This window comes from Pteronotus mesoamericanus, unplaced genomic scaffold, assembly GCF_021234165.1.
Source record: "Pteronotus mesoamericanus isolate MK-2021 breed Mesoamerican mustached bat unplaced genomic scaffold, CSHL_Meso_final contig_33, whole genome shotgun sequence".
In the NCBI taxonomy this organism is placed as follows: domain Eukaryota; kingdom Metazoa; phylum Chordata; class Mammalia; order Chiroptera; family Mormoopidae; genus Pteronotus; species Pteronotus mesoamericanus.
This window is the reverse complement of record NW_026555135.1, coordinates 780622-793594: the sequence shown is the minus strand read 5'-3', so window position 1 is coordinate 793594 and position 12973 is coordinate 780622. Positions and strand designations below refer to the sequence as shown.

The following is a 12973-nucleotide window of genomic DNA, read 5'->3' as shown; positions in this document are numbered from 1 at the left end:
CATATGAATTTGGGGAGTCCTGTACTAAGGAAATCTGTTTATCTTGGGTTAACTCAGAGATTCTCAAAGTTATTTCAAGGCGGAATCTTTAGTTTCCTTTTGTTTTGTGAAGCCCTGTCGATATCTCCCAGGTGTTCCACAGAACACAGTTTGGGAAATGGTGAGGCAACACTCAAAGAGGCTGCCTGGGACGTCAGCACTGTCTGGATAGGACACCGCAAGCTTTGATTTGCCTGTTGTCTGATGTGATTATTGATACTGCTACCTTGTCCTCTTCGGGGCATCACAGTTTGGGATGATCGACTATGTGATCGCTCAGTTCTGGACAAGGAAGAGGATGCCTTCCGGGGAGAGGAGGAAATGAGGGGCAGGGGGCAATCCTCCTCTCTGGAATGGAGCAGAGTGCTGTGACCAGGGTGTGCGCGCCGCTGTGAGGGTAGCCCACAGCAGGAAGAATGAGGGCAGTACGTGTGGGGTGCAAAGGGAGGTGGGCGTGGGCGCACAGGGAGATCCCCCTGGGGGGGCAGAAAAGAATGGCAGAAGCTTGCAGGCTGCAGGCGTGGCCTGGGCGTGGAGGCCACACTCACCCCCACCCCCACAGGCAGCACCAAGCACCCCCCACACCCCCGCAGCGAGAGGGTATCCTCAGAGGCCGCTGCTCCCCAGGTATTCCAGGGAGCAGGGTTGCCTGCTGGGTTGCTTGGGCAGCAGGAACCAGGATGTGCAGCCCACGCAGGAGGGCAGAGGCCTAAAGAAGGGAGGGGAGCTGCCCAGCCCCGAGTTTATTCAGCCTGCTCCTGCAGTGTGTGCTCGTCTTTCTTTGTCATCTGTCTCCCTCACTGGAACAGATGTTCTTTGAGGTCAGGTACCGAATGTGTGGTGCCTGCAGGTGCATCCAAAGTACATGCTCTTTGACTCTAAAGGCTCAGCAAATATGGGCTGAATAAATGAATCTGAGAGGGAAAGACATATTTTTCTAAACCCCTTGTATGGAGGACCAGAAGGGCATTTACTACTTAATTGCCCTGCGCTGAGTGCTGGTGGCTGGCCAGCAGGTCACCTTCTTCAGCTCACTCACCTCTCAGCAGAGACCTGGATGGGCTAATCAAAATCCCTTCATCTTCTGAAGCCCTTGTGGGCCCCTCGTCTGCACGACACCGTCCCCACCAGAGCCTCTTCCCTCTGGGGCGCCTCCTCTCCTCTGGGCTGTGGGAAAGGCAGCCCTTGACTGCCCCTGCGCAGTGAGGTATTTCATCAGACTACCTCCCACTGCAGTGTAACCACTTTAAGAACAGAGGCTGCATTTGGGTTTTCTAGTTTCCTCCACAGAACCAAGAGCTGATGTGAAAAAAACAAAAACCAAAGAACAAAACACCTCCTACCCTGGCTGGTGTTGCTCTGCGGATTGAGCAGCAATGGAATGGAAAGATCACTGGTTGGGTTCCCGGTCAGGTCCCCAACTGATGACATGCGAGAGGAATCCGATCCATGTTTCCCTCACACATCCCTTTTTCTCTCCTCTTTTTCCCCCTCTTCCCCTCTCTCTAAAAATAAATAAATAAGAATTTTAGAAACTCCTATATGTTCATAAAATGATAGTTTTATCGTCACACAGTCATGGGGGAGGATATGACGGGCTGGCAGAGATAAAACAATCATCTCAATGATGTGCTCTTTGACTTGTGCACAGAAAGCTATGGGACAGGAAAATCTAAGTTCTGCTTAGGGGTGGTCAGAGAAGGCTCCCAGGAAGCAGAGACATATGAAGTTGAAATGGCAGTGAAATATATGAAGAAGGGTCAGGAAAGAGCATTGCAGATAGAAGAAAGCGCCTGGGCAATAGCATGGTGAGAAGACAAGAGTGTAGCACTTTGGGGGAGCATCGGAAAGTGCCGTTTTGGTCGCCTCTTGGGTGCCAGAAGGAGAGGTGAAAGGCATGACGTGTGCTGCCCAAGGCCCAGGTCTCCAGCTTCGGTGCCTGGGTAGATGGCAGTGCCAATTTCTGAGGCAGGAGTCATTGAACTGAGGGTGGCAGTGATGACTTCGGGGGCCTCAAGCTGTTCTTACTCTACGTGATTTTCCAGGACAGTCTCATCTAGTCCATTGACTCCAGTTTGTATCTTATGGTTTGCAAATCTACATGCCCTGTTCACATCTCTCTTCTATATTCCAACCTGCATATGCGGGGTAGCATTTGGTACATGACAACCATGCCCAAAATCTAATAGATTCAAACTAGAACCACTATTCAGTTGCTGAATCTGTGTTGGCCATTTGTTTGGGCTCAAAAATTAAAGCCTCCCTTGAAGACTGAGAAGATATAGGGGTGATGGCTCCCATTATATCTCATTTATTCCTCTTACATTACTGTCTGAAGGAACCAGTAGTTTGGATCGTGTAGTTATCAATGGTCCAAGTGGTAACCTCAATGCAGCTCCCGTGCTGGATGTAGTACCTTTATCGGGACAGATCAGCACAGCCTCTGGCACATCATTAACTCAGTCAATGTGTCTTTTCAATCCCCATTAGTAAGGAGACCAGAAGCAGTTCACACATACATGGAGAGAGTACTCCTATCCATTCACCATTGTCTCCCAGGACTCTGATAAGTGTCCTGCTCTCAGATTTTAGTCCACAATGACCACGGTCATCTTGACTTTCTGGAGAACATCATTCTGGTTCACTATATTGACGACGTCATGCTAGTTCGACCTGGTAAACAGGAATACGGTTTCAACCTGCAAGCCCGAGGGAGACACATCTGTGCCAGAGGACCGGAGATGAACTCTACACAGATTCAAGAGCCTGCTCCTTAGGCAAAGGCTTTAGGGAGTTTAGGTCTGAGGCATGCTGGGATATCCCTTCTGAAGTAAAGAACAAATTATTGTTCTTTATACTCCTTATTGATAGGTAACACATACATGCTTTTGGGTCCTTTCAGTTTTAGAAGTGGCACTTTGAAAATTCTGCCCCAATCCGTTGTGTCAGGGAGTCAGAAGTCTAACAATTTCAAATGTGGCCCAGAGGAAGAGACGGCTCTGCATTGGGAGCAGGTTGTAGTCCAGCTGTTCTGTCCCTTGGCTATAGTGTTAGAGACGTCCTGTGGAGATAGGGATGCTGAGCAGAGTCTCTGACAAGCCCCAATAGGGCACGCACTGCACAGGCCTCTAGCTAGGCTGTGCCTTCTGCAGCAGAGTCTCGACATTCACAATGCAGCTCCAGACAGCTTACCAGGCCCTGTAGAGACTGACCAGCAGACAGGCACCAAGCGGTTATGAGACAGGCGCTTCCTATCACGAGCTGGGGAGACACACACACACACACACACACATACACACACACACACACACCCCCAAAAGGGCCTGAGCAGGTTTGCCTAGCGCCAGCTCACAGTGTGTAGGTTCTTGATTTTTGCATACAAAGTATTCACAGCATGAGTCCAGGAGACTATAAAAGTCTATTTAATAAAACTGGGGACACTAAAGCAAGAAAGGGCTTAGCACAGAAGAGGCGACAGGAGAGCCTTGGCTGGGCTGCCTTAACTCACTGGGAAGTCAGAGAAAGGGGAACTTAGGGATGTGTTCAGGGGGTTAGACTGGGACAAGCTGCCAGCTGGCCGTTAAAGTTTAGGATGTGGGGGAGAAAAAAATGGAAGGGGAAGGGAAGGCGAGGGGAAAGGAGGAGAAATGCAGGGGCATGGTCCTAGGAGAGAGAGCGCGCGCGCACTGGGCCCTCCATCCTAAGGGCTTTTAAGGATGCGGGGTTTCGGGGAGGTTCCAGGGGAGGATCCCCATAGAACTTGCACCAGCTTTCCAGGTGTGTCCTCCCAGGGCCTGGGCCCCACTGACTGGTACGCGCCAGAGCGGGGCATCGTAGCCGTTGCAGCTGGCCTCGCTGCCAGCCATGGCATCACTTGTCTGGTTTTGCTGCTTTTCTGGGCCTGGAGCTAAAACATACCTGAGGCCCACATGAATTTGGTGCAGGTCAGACACTCATTGTCTTTGGGGCTTAATGCTTAGGGGCTGTTCTCTGGCCCCCTTGTTTGTTCTGCTTCTAAGGAGGTCTAACTTGCATGACAAGCCAAGAGGAAAGGCAGGGGAGCCTCTAAACTGCCGGAGCAGCAAAATGAAGGTCAGGGGGCCTGGTGGAGCCCATGAGGCTTTGAAATCAGCTGCTGTTTGTGATTTGGAATTGGGGGAGGAAGGGAAAAGAAGGAAGTTACACTCTTCTGATCCCCGCTGTGTTCGCCCTTTATCAGGTGGACTTCCACTTTATTCATTCCCCAGATAATTTGCAACAGTGCGCCTTTATGAAGGAGGAGTATTCCAGACAAAGGTGTCAAATAAAGAGTCATAAAAAGGAATGATTTATTTCATCAATGTGGTTCTTTTGAAAAGAAATTTTATTTATCTTTAGAGAGAGGGGAAGAGAAGGAGAGAAATATCATTCAGTTAGCTGCCTCTTGAACACACCCAAACCCAGGACCAAACCTGCAACCCAGGCATGTGCCCTGCCAGGCCCATCCAACTGAGCCACATCAGTCCAGGGCTCATCAAAGTGATGGGGGCCTCAAATGTTGGAAAAATCTTAGTTCAGGTAATAGCTAAAAAGATGTGCAATCAATGTATGTAAAAGCTGTTGTCTGAGGAACTGACGGTATGGCCCATCTCGACTCCAGGAGACCATAAGCAGTTCCACCTTTGTTCCTCGGGAGGACTGCAAATAATCAAGATGGCACCTGATCTCCTAAACTCTAAATCTGAGACTTTGTACTCCAGGCTGACATGCGCACTGCCCAGGACACAGATGAAGGAATGCTGCAGCTTTATCTGATTAACTTGGCCCCTGAACTCCAACCCCCTTCCCTACACCTTTTTTCTCCTGATAAAAAGGGTCAGTTTAAAATGGAATTTAAGATGGTCTGTTAGGGTACAAACCCTCCGCCCTCTCAGATTGCTGACCATTGGAATAAAGCGCCCATAAAGATTCGATCCCTGTCTCTGCTTGTTGAGTCTGATATGTAACAGTCAGCAGAAATGTTGGCGTTTCCTGTTACAAAAGTGGTTCTTTCCTGCTGAAGTTGATCCACAATCAAGAACTTTTAATGACCCCTGTGTTAAGCAGGATAGATAGCAAACCAAGGCAGAAAGCAGGAGGGAGACATGTCTCACTCATTAATTCAGCAGCCCTGAGCCTGGCCCAATAAGATTGAGACAGAATAGTAAGAAGCTAAGAAAATTCCTTGGCAAGTGTAATAGGGGAACTGTGGCAGATAGTTGAACCCAATGGCCAAGCAATTTACAGCCAGCCAGGTGCAAATTGTCACCAGGGGGGGAGGCTGCAAGTGCCTGGCAGTGAGGAAAACTTGGAAAGGAGGGCCTCGCTCCCAGGGTAATGTCTGTTACCCGGGCCTTTCCTTCCTGGAGATAACATTAGGCCTCCATTGTGTTTCAGCTCCAGGCCTAGAAAAGCAGCAAAACCAGGTGGGCAACACCAGAACCAATGAGAAGAGACCCCCTGTCCTGGCACTGACCAATCAGTGCAGACTGTAACGGGTGTGGAACAATGTCCAGAACTTGGAGTGCCATCTGAACAGTCCCAAAACCCCCTTGACAGGGGAAGGGGAAGCAGAGCAGGGCCACTGAGAGTTACTCCCATATCTAAGGAACTTGGCCAGTGCTTAAGTAATGCTAACAGTTGAGCCAGGGAGGTGGGCAGGAGTCTGTCCCGTGATGCTGCCGCCTACAGTGCCCGGCTACAGTCCCCCGGCAACTACTGCGCCTGTAGTGAGAGCAGGAGGGTGGTTCCCCTAAGTCCTGGCGCCAAGCTTGCCCGAACTAAGAATGGAAGCAGAGAAAGGCAGAAGAGACCAGAGTACTGGCAGGTGTAACCCTTTAGGGGAGGAGTCAGAAATGGGGTTATGGAGGAGGAGCAGGGCGAGGATTTAAACACAAGCATGGGGCAGCCGTGCTCTGAGCCTGTGTGTCTCTTAACCGTGCAGTCTGGGAAGGAAAAGCCTCTTTTCACCACGTGGTTTAGGAGCAATCTTGGCCATGAGGTTTGAAAGGATGCAGAAGGACCCCCCCACCCCGCCCCCGCCGCCGGCCCACCCGGAGGAGCGGCGACGCGGTTTTGGATTAAGAGCGGGAGCCTAGTCGAGCACGGACGACTGGGAGAAGCCGCATGGGGATATGCCTCGCGGAGCTGCGGACTTCAGTTTCTTTTCCTGAGAGCTGGTACTTTTGACTGGCCTGGTTTGGCAAGAAAAGGCAGGACTGTGAGTGTTTATGGGTGTTTAGTTTTAAGGGACTTTGGGACTTAAACACAGAATTCTGCCATTATTCTGAACCTGTGTATCTTTTGAATACATAGTTCCTTTCCTTTCCTAAGATTCTGGCATTGGGGATCGGGGTTTTTTTGGCGGTGGGTAATAGAACCGAGGGTTTCTGTTACAAGACCATGACAGTGAAACAGCACACCTGGAGAACTGAGGTGTATTCTACCGAACACCCCCGCCCCCTCGAGACCTCCCCTAAGGTTTCCATCTGCAGGAAAGAGATAAGAGCCTCTAGACAAAGTACATAGTGAAAAACACGTTTCATGTCCCTCTAGGGTGCAGCCTATGCCACTCTCTTCCTCTTCTCCCACTTCTTTCCCCAGAGGCACGCACCTCCTAAACTCTAAAGCAATGGGCAGCTGGCAGCTTGTCCCAGGCTAATCCCCCGACCTGTCCCAAGGCCCCCTTTTCTCTGACTCCCCCGGGAGCTAAAGCAGCCCAGCCTCGGCTCTCTTGTTGCTTCTTCTATGCTAACCCCTTCCTTGTTCCATTGTCCCCAGCCTTAATAATGTTTCTTCCTAGTCACCTGCGCTTATGTTGTGAAATCTTTCCTACGTGTAGTCAGAAATCCCCACACTACAATTGGCCCTAGGCAGACGTCCCAGGGACAGGCCCCTGCCTGATAACAAGATTGCCAGGTGTTCCGAAAATCACAGGAAAACCCAGGATAGCTCAGGAGGTGGGAGCCCTTGAAATTCTGTATGTATCATTTCCTCTGTCTGAGAAACAAAGCCTTTGCCATTGTATATTAATCCCAAGGTCTGGAGAAGGGTGAAGGAGGAGGAAACCTAGACACTGGCTTCAAGCATAAACTTAGACTAGGTGGGCGCCTGCTGACAGCTCTGTGCTCAAGTGTATCCATAAATAATCGGGCTATCTCGTTTCCACTCTATGTATTGTCTCTTGCCTGCATTCATCTCTAGCGAGCGAGACAGGAACGGAGGAGGGGAGTGCCCTAATCTAGGTCTCCCCGGCGACACCTCTATGCCAGATTTTGACTGGCAAAGTATTTAGGATTTATTGTAGCCAATTATGTGCAGAACTGTGGACTCCATCCTATCAGGAGTGTGAGTTTTCACTGCTAACACTTCACTGCCCCCTTCCCTGGTGTATTCCCTTCTTACCTCTGTTATATTCCTTGACAGTGAATGATAGAACCTCAGTGCCTTGACTGTAAAATTGGAAAATAATAGAACTTACCTTATAGGTTAATATGAGGACTAGATGACTAAACATGTAAAGTGCTTAGAATAATGAGTGTCTTATACACAGTATGGACCAAAAAAAGAGGCCATATACTGACCCTGACGAGCTCAGGGGAGGCCTGCATGGGAGCCTTACACATTCAGACATCTAGAATAACCACATAGGATGGTCTGAATTTAAAAGTTTCTGACTAAAAGCAGGTCAAGGCAGGTAGTCATGTCTGAGGGTGGTATTTTCCCCTAAGAAAGCTCAACCTCCATCTTCACTGAGCCTGACTGTCCTCTTTTTGTTTCTACGATAACATACCTGATAACATAACTGGAAGAGCAAGGCGGGTTCTTTTTTCCCCGAGACCTCTCAGGGCACAACCACAGCACCAGAGCGGAGACCACCATCCCCTCACTGTTATTGGTATCATAACAAGGATAACAGTTAACTAATGTTGTTCACTGTTAGGTACCCTATACCTGCCTATGTAATAGAAGTATGTGTCTATTCCTTCTATTTCTCATCCAATCCCAGAGGTTTCCCCACATTGCTTTCTCCTGCCTCCCTAGTCTATCCCCAGCAGATTTCAAGGGACCCCTTTCAGCTTCCTTGTTGATTCTGATGTATAAAATAAGTAGTAAAACCACCATTTTCTGGAGCATTTTCTCAGTTGGTTGAGACTTTGCTTCCCAACACTGTCATCATTTTGGCGCAAATAAACTCCTAAAAATGTTTACAGGTTTAGATGTTTCTTACATTGACAACAGTAAGCACCCAATATATTAGAACTATATTGTTATTAGTATGTCAAAAATTTTTCTTTATAGTTTATGCTTTTTGGTCTTATTTAAGAAACACTTCCCCAATCAATAGGGAGCTTATTATTGAAGTGAATGGACAGGGCTTGGCGGGGTCGCGTAGGGAGAAGGATTTCTCTACCTAACACCATCCCTTGTGCTTATGGCTCAATCAATCAGGGCTGCAGGGATATTTACAAGTTGTATAAGACACAGACCTTCTCAACTGTGAAAATGTCAGCATCCCATCTAAGCCTTGGGAGAATTTCTTGGGCAAATGATACAACCTATAGAAATATCTAGTCACAGAAAAGCCTAGTGTGATTATAAATGGTTTATTTCTTTAGATTATAACATTCATCACAGTTAAATTGTGTTTTACCAACAGTCACTGTTGATAGTGCTTAAAACGTTGCTTTTATTTTATTTCATTGTATTTTAAATTTAATCTTTATTGTATTTTTCTCAATCACCATTTAGTCCCCTTATACCACGCTCCACCCAGCAATCACCACATTGTTGTCCATGTCCATGAGTCCTTTTTCCTTTTTGTTCAATCCCTCCATCTCCTAACTTCCCCATTAATCACAGCAAAGTATCAAGAGACTAGGGGCTTGTCTCAGGTAGTAAATTTGAAGACAGAAAGCACACTTTTGCAGTCAGATCCACTAGATCCCTTAGCAGACATGAGCATGAATGTAAGCCACAAAGAGACCCTGTGTCCCTCCCTCCCTGACGCCCCATGCAGAACCAGGCCCCAGGCAGGGGAGAGTTACAGCTCCGCAAGGAGGAGCTGCAGGGCGAGGAGGCTGGGCAGCAGCAGACGGAATGCTGGACTTTGTCTCACTCCTGCAGTGGGAAAAAGATAGAGAGGTTTCTTCTGGGTTTAAGACATGGCCTCCCAAACTTTTACCAAAGGGTCAAAAAAGCAAGAGGGTGGGGTCTAGGTGCTCCCTATATGTGCCCAGCAATCAGACTCCTTTGCCTGTCAGTAATTCTTAAGTGCTCAGGAATGAGAGAGAGAGAGAGAGAGAGAGAGAGAGAGAGAGAACTGTGCAGACTCACCTTTTTGGGTCTCTAAAGTTAAGGTCACCTTGAATGGACTGAATTCTTAGCCCTATGGGCTCCTCAGCCCCTCCATTGCCATTTTCAGGCCCCTGTGCTCCCAGCTACAGATGCCTCAGTAACAGAACCTTTTTCCTACCTGGGGCCTGCAGCTCCCTGGCCACTGTACTGTCTTTGTCCAGCTAGTAATATGTTTCTGGGTCTGCACCTGATGGATGTTCATCTTTTGCAGCAATGTGTATACTGATTTCGGCTAACCAGCGTTACCTGCAGTCCTGTCTCCGGGTAGGATCTGGCTTCCTCCCTTGGGGTTCTCGGCTCAGCCTCCCTGAGATGGTGGGCAGCAGCTTCCCTCTGCTGGATTGTTTGCCTGGCTACCCTGTTTTTATTAGGCTTGATCCAAATTCGAAATTTCTGCATGTAAGAGCGCTGAGTTTCTCAGTAATCACTCTCTGTGATCCCATTTCTACCCCAAACATTCCTTCTGTTTCCAGCAGCCTTTCAGAGCCTAAATACTAATTTGGTTGAAGCTTTCTAGACACTCAGTCCTTCTGCAGCTTAGATCCCCTTCTGGCTGGACCCTGGCATCTCCACAAAACCTAACTTACTTCATTAACAAATCCTGGAGCCTTGATTCAAGCCAGGCATTAATGACAGGCTCTGGGTCAGGCAGAGGGAACAGGAAGACAAAGTCTCTGGCATTAAAGAGATCGCCAGACTGTAAACAAATTATTATGATAGAGATGGTGAAAGAGTGGCTGAGATGAGTACAAAGTTCTCTGTGGGGAAAAGAAATAGATGATATATGTTGAGCAATGTCTATATGCCAGGCAATTAAAAAAAGAACTGTAATTCTCACAGACATACTACTGAAGTATTGCTTTTTGTATCCTTATTTTACAAGCAAGAAAACTGAGACACAGGTTAATCAGGCAGTTTGCCCCAAATAACAGAACTACTGGTGGTTGAGCCTGGATTACCCTTGAGATCATCTGTCCCCAACCAGTGGCGTGAAGTGTGGTATATATAATATTTAATTTTGCTTGAAAATATCAAGGAATTCTTATGATTAGAAGGATAGTTGAGCTAGTCTTGAAAGATAATTACTAAATTGATAGTGTCTTAGATTGGATGAAATACGGCATGAAGACAGAGCCTTCAGGCCAGGAGGAAAGATAGGTGTGAATGCACAGAAACCTGAGAGCCAGGTCACCTTGGGAAACATTAAGTAAAGTGGAGGCAGCTCCTGGTGGCACTTTCTCACCCATCACAGAGCTGGACAGGTCACAGCCTTGCTCCAGGACTATTTCCAGCCACTACTGATAGGCCTGCACCAACGGGTGTTCTCTGCTTTACCATCTCTGACCTTCAACGGTCTAGGCATCATCCCTGTGCATCTGGTCTAATGGGTCCCACTTGTGCAAAGCCTTTCAGTTCTTTCATCTCCTCAGCTCCACACGTATTCAGCTGCTCTTCAAGCTAGCCAATAGCTTCAATGGATTTGTCCTCTTACCAGCTCAGAACCTGTAAACTACCCACACTGGAAACCTCAAGGTCCACCACCCAGGGTTCTAACCATAGTCCCGTTGCACTGTGCTTTCCTTCTCTTCCTTCCAGAACACCTCAGAGAGAGCTGCAGTTCCCCAACCCCCCTTGACCGCCAGGGCCTTCTGCCCAGTTCATCTCATGTCTGATCTCCAGGTAGGGTTCCTGCAGTGGCCACACCGTTCTGCATAGACCAGGTCTCCCAACTCCCCTAAACCTTTCCTATAGCTCCTGACATATCAGTAGTTTCCATAACCCATTTTCTCTGGTGCCCGCCTGTTCTTTCTGACCTTTTTTCACAGCGGGGAATTGGAGAGCATGGCGGGACTAGAAACTGCCCACGCTTCTCTTATTCCAGGATATCAGCCCTATCTCCCTATCTTTTTAGGAGCCTAATACTCTTCAGCAATTAGTTGAAGACTGCATTGTTCTCTGCCCTGTGGCTTCTGGTAGCAGAGCACCCCCGCTTCTATTTCATGATGTTCCCACCACTCCTACCTGGAGCACGGTCTCAGACTTACCTGAAGTGTAGAAACAATTGTATTTACTCTTTAATTTTCCAAGACTTTTAAGAGAAAATCGACTGTATGTTTTACTTTTGCTTAGTTCGGTGACTTGCTGAAACACCTCATAGCCTGGAATTAGCACTTCTTTTTCATCTGGATAGTAAGAGAATGCTTGAATATCAACACCAAGGCACGTATGAATGCTAAACAGTGTCCCTCTCAGTGTCCCTCTGGTCTCTTGAAGAAATTTTTCAGCTTCTTTTAGTGAAGTAGATGATGAGGCAAATTGGCCAAAACGGACGTTTCCTTTCCCACTGTAAATAAACTTTTTCTGAGCACCTCTATAAACTGTATGACATCCCCCTTTATAGAGAAGCTGAAGAGCTCTTGTCAAATAATAATGGAAAGCTTTAAACTGAAATTCACGTGAATTTTGGCCGAATGTTCTTATAGCTTCATTGAATTCTATTGAAATATCCCCAGTATAGGCCACTACAGCTGTTCCTTGGAAATCATTGAGTTGTTTTGAACTGTCTATTTTATTCTTTATTTTCTTCCATTTTATCTGTGCCTTTTCCCATTCATTTTTAAATATTTTATTTACTTGCAGTTCTTTTTCTAACAGCTGGGGTGCTTTTTTATCCATTTCCTCTGTACAGTTCACATACTGATCATCAAATGCATCGGAAGCCATGTCTAGGACAGCTGAAATATCTTGCTGTGGCAGGCTGGTCACCTGTAAAGAAGAGGGGATATCGCTGACCCATTTGCATGTGCTGGATGCTGCACAGAGCCCACATGGTGGACTTCTTGCTCAGCATGAAATTTGACATGTATCTGTCATAGGACTCGTATGGTACACACATGGAGACATTCCTATTATACTATGTATATATGTGTAAAAAGAAAGAACTAGGCTTTATTACTCTGTTTTTTTCCTGATATTTTAAGAAATCTTTTCAGATACATGCTCTCTAACTGGCTTTAGCCTCAGACTCAACTGCAGAACTCCACAGCTTCGAAGATGTGAGGGGAAACCAAGATCAACAGGTTGTGGGCGGGAGGAGGTGATATACATTACCTGTTGTGCTAGCCACTGAGTTAGGATCAAAAAGCGAACTGTTATGGCCAGAAGGGAGGTCATCTCCAAGTTCAAAAGTAACTGCAAATAAATATAAGATCATGAGAGTGAGGTGTGAACATTAGTCTCACTGCGAGTGTGCTGATGACTGAGGCCCTCCTGCAAACCCGGAGGTCCAGGCTCCTATTACACTGCTTTCTCCACAGCTCCCCAGGATTTCTGTGTGGGCCCTGCATGCAGGGAGGAGGGAATCTGGCCTCTGGCCTTCAGTAAGGAGCTGGTAAAGGAACAACGAATACTGCTCGGAGGCAGAGCTGCATGTCACTCAGATGGCCAGGGAGAAAAACAGATCACATTGTGGCAGACCCTTCACAGGCCCTGACATTGTACTCCCCCGTAGAGAAGTAACTATGATTCCTTTCACTATTTTTTTTTTAAGTTCTCAAAG

General features: G+C 47.5%; 1 protein-coding gene across 1 annotated transcript; it reads right to left on the bottom strand.

The window, feature by feature from the left end:
* Nucleotides 1–9054: 9054 nt before the first annotated feature.
* Nucleotides 9055–12588, bottom strand: LOC129072723 (T-cell ecto-ADP-ribosyltransferase 2-like). Its single transcript, XM_054576227.1, has 3 exons — nt 12526–12588; nt 11460–12180; nt 9055–9177 (listed from the first exon to the last, which is right to left on the bottom strand). The coding sequence occupies exons 1-3, from the start codon at nt 12586–12588 to the stop codon at nt 9101–9103; spliced, it is 861 nt and encodes a 286-aa protein (XP_054432202.1). The 3' UTR covers nt 9055–9100.
* Between the last annotated feature and the right edge of the window lie 385 nt (nt 12589–12973).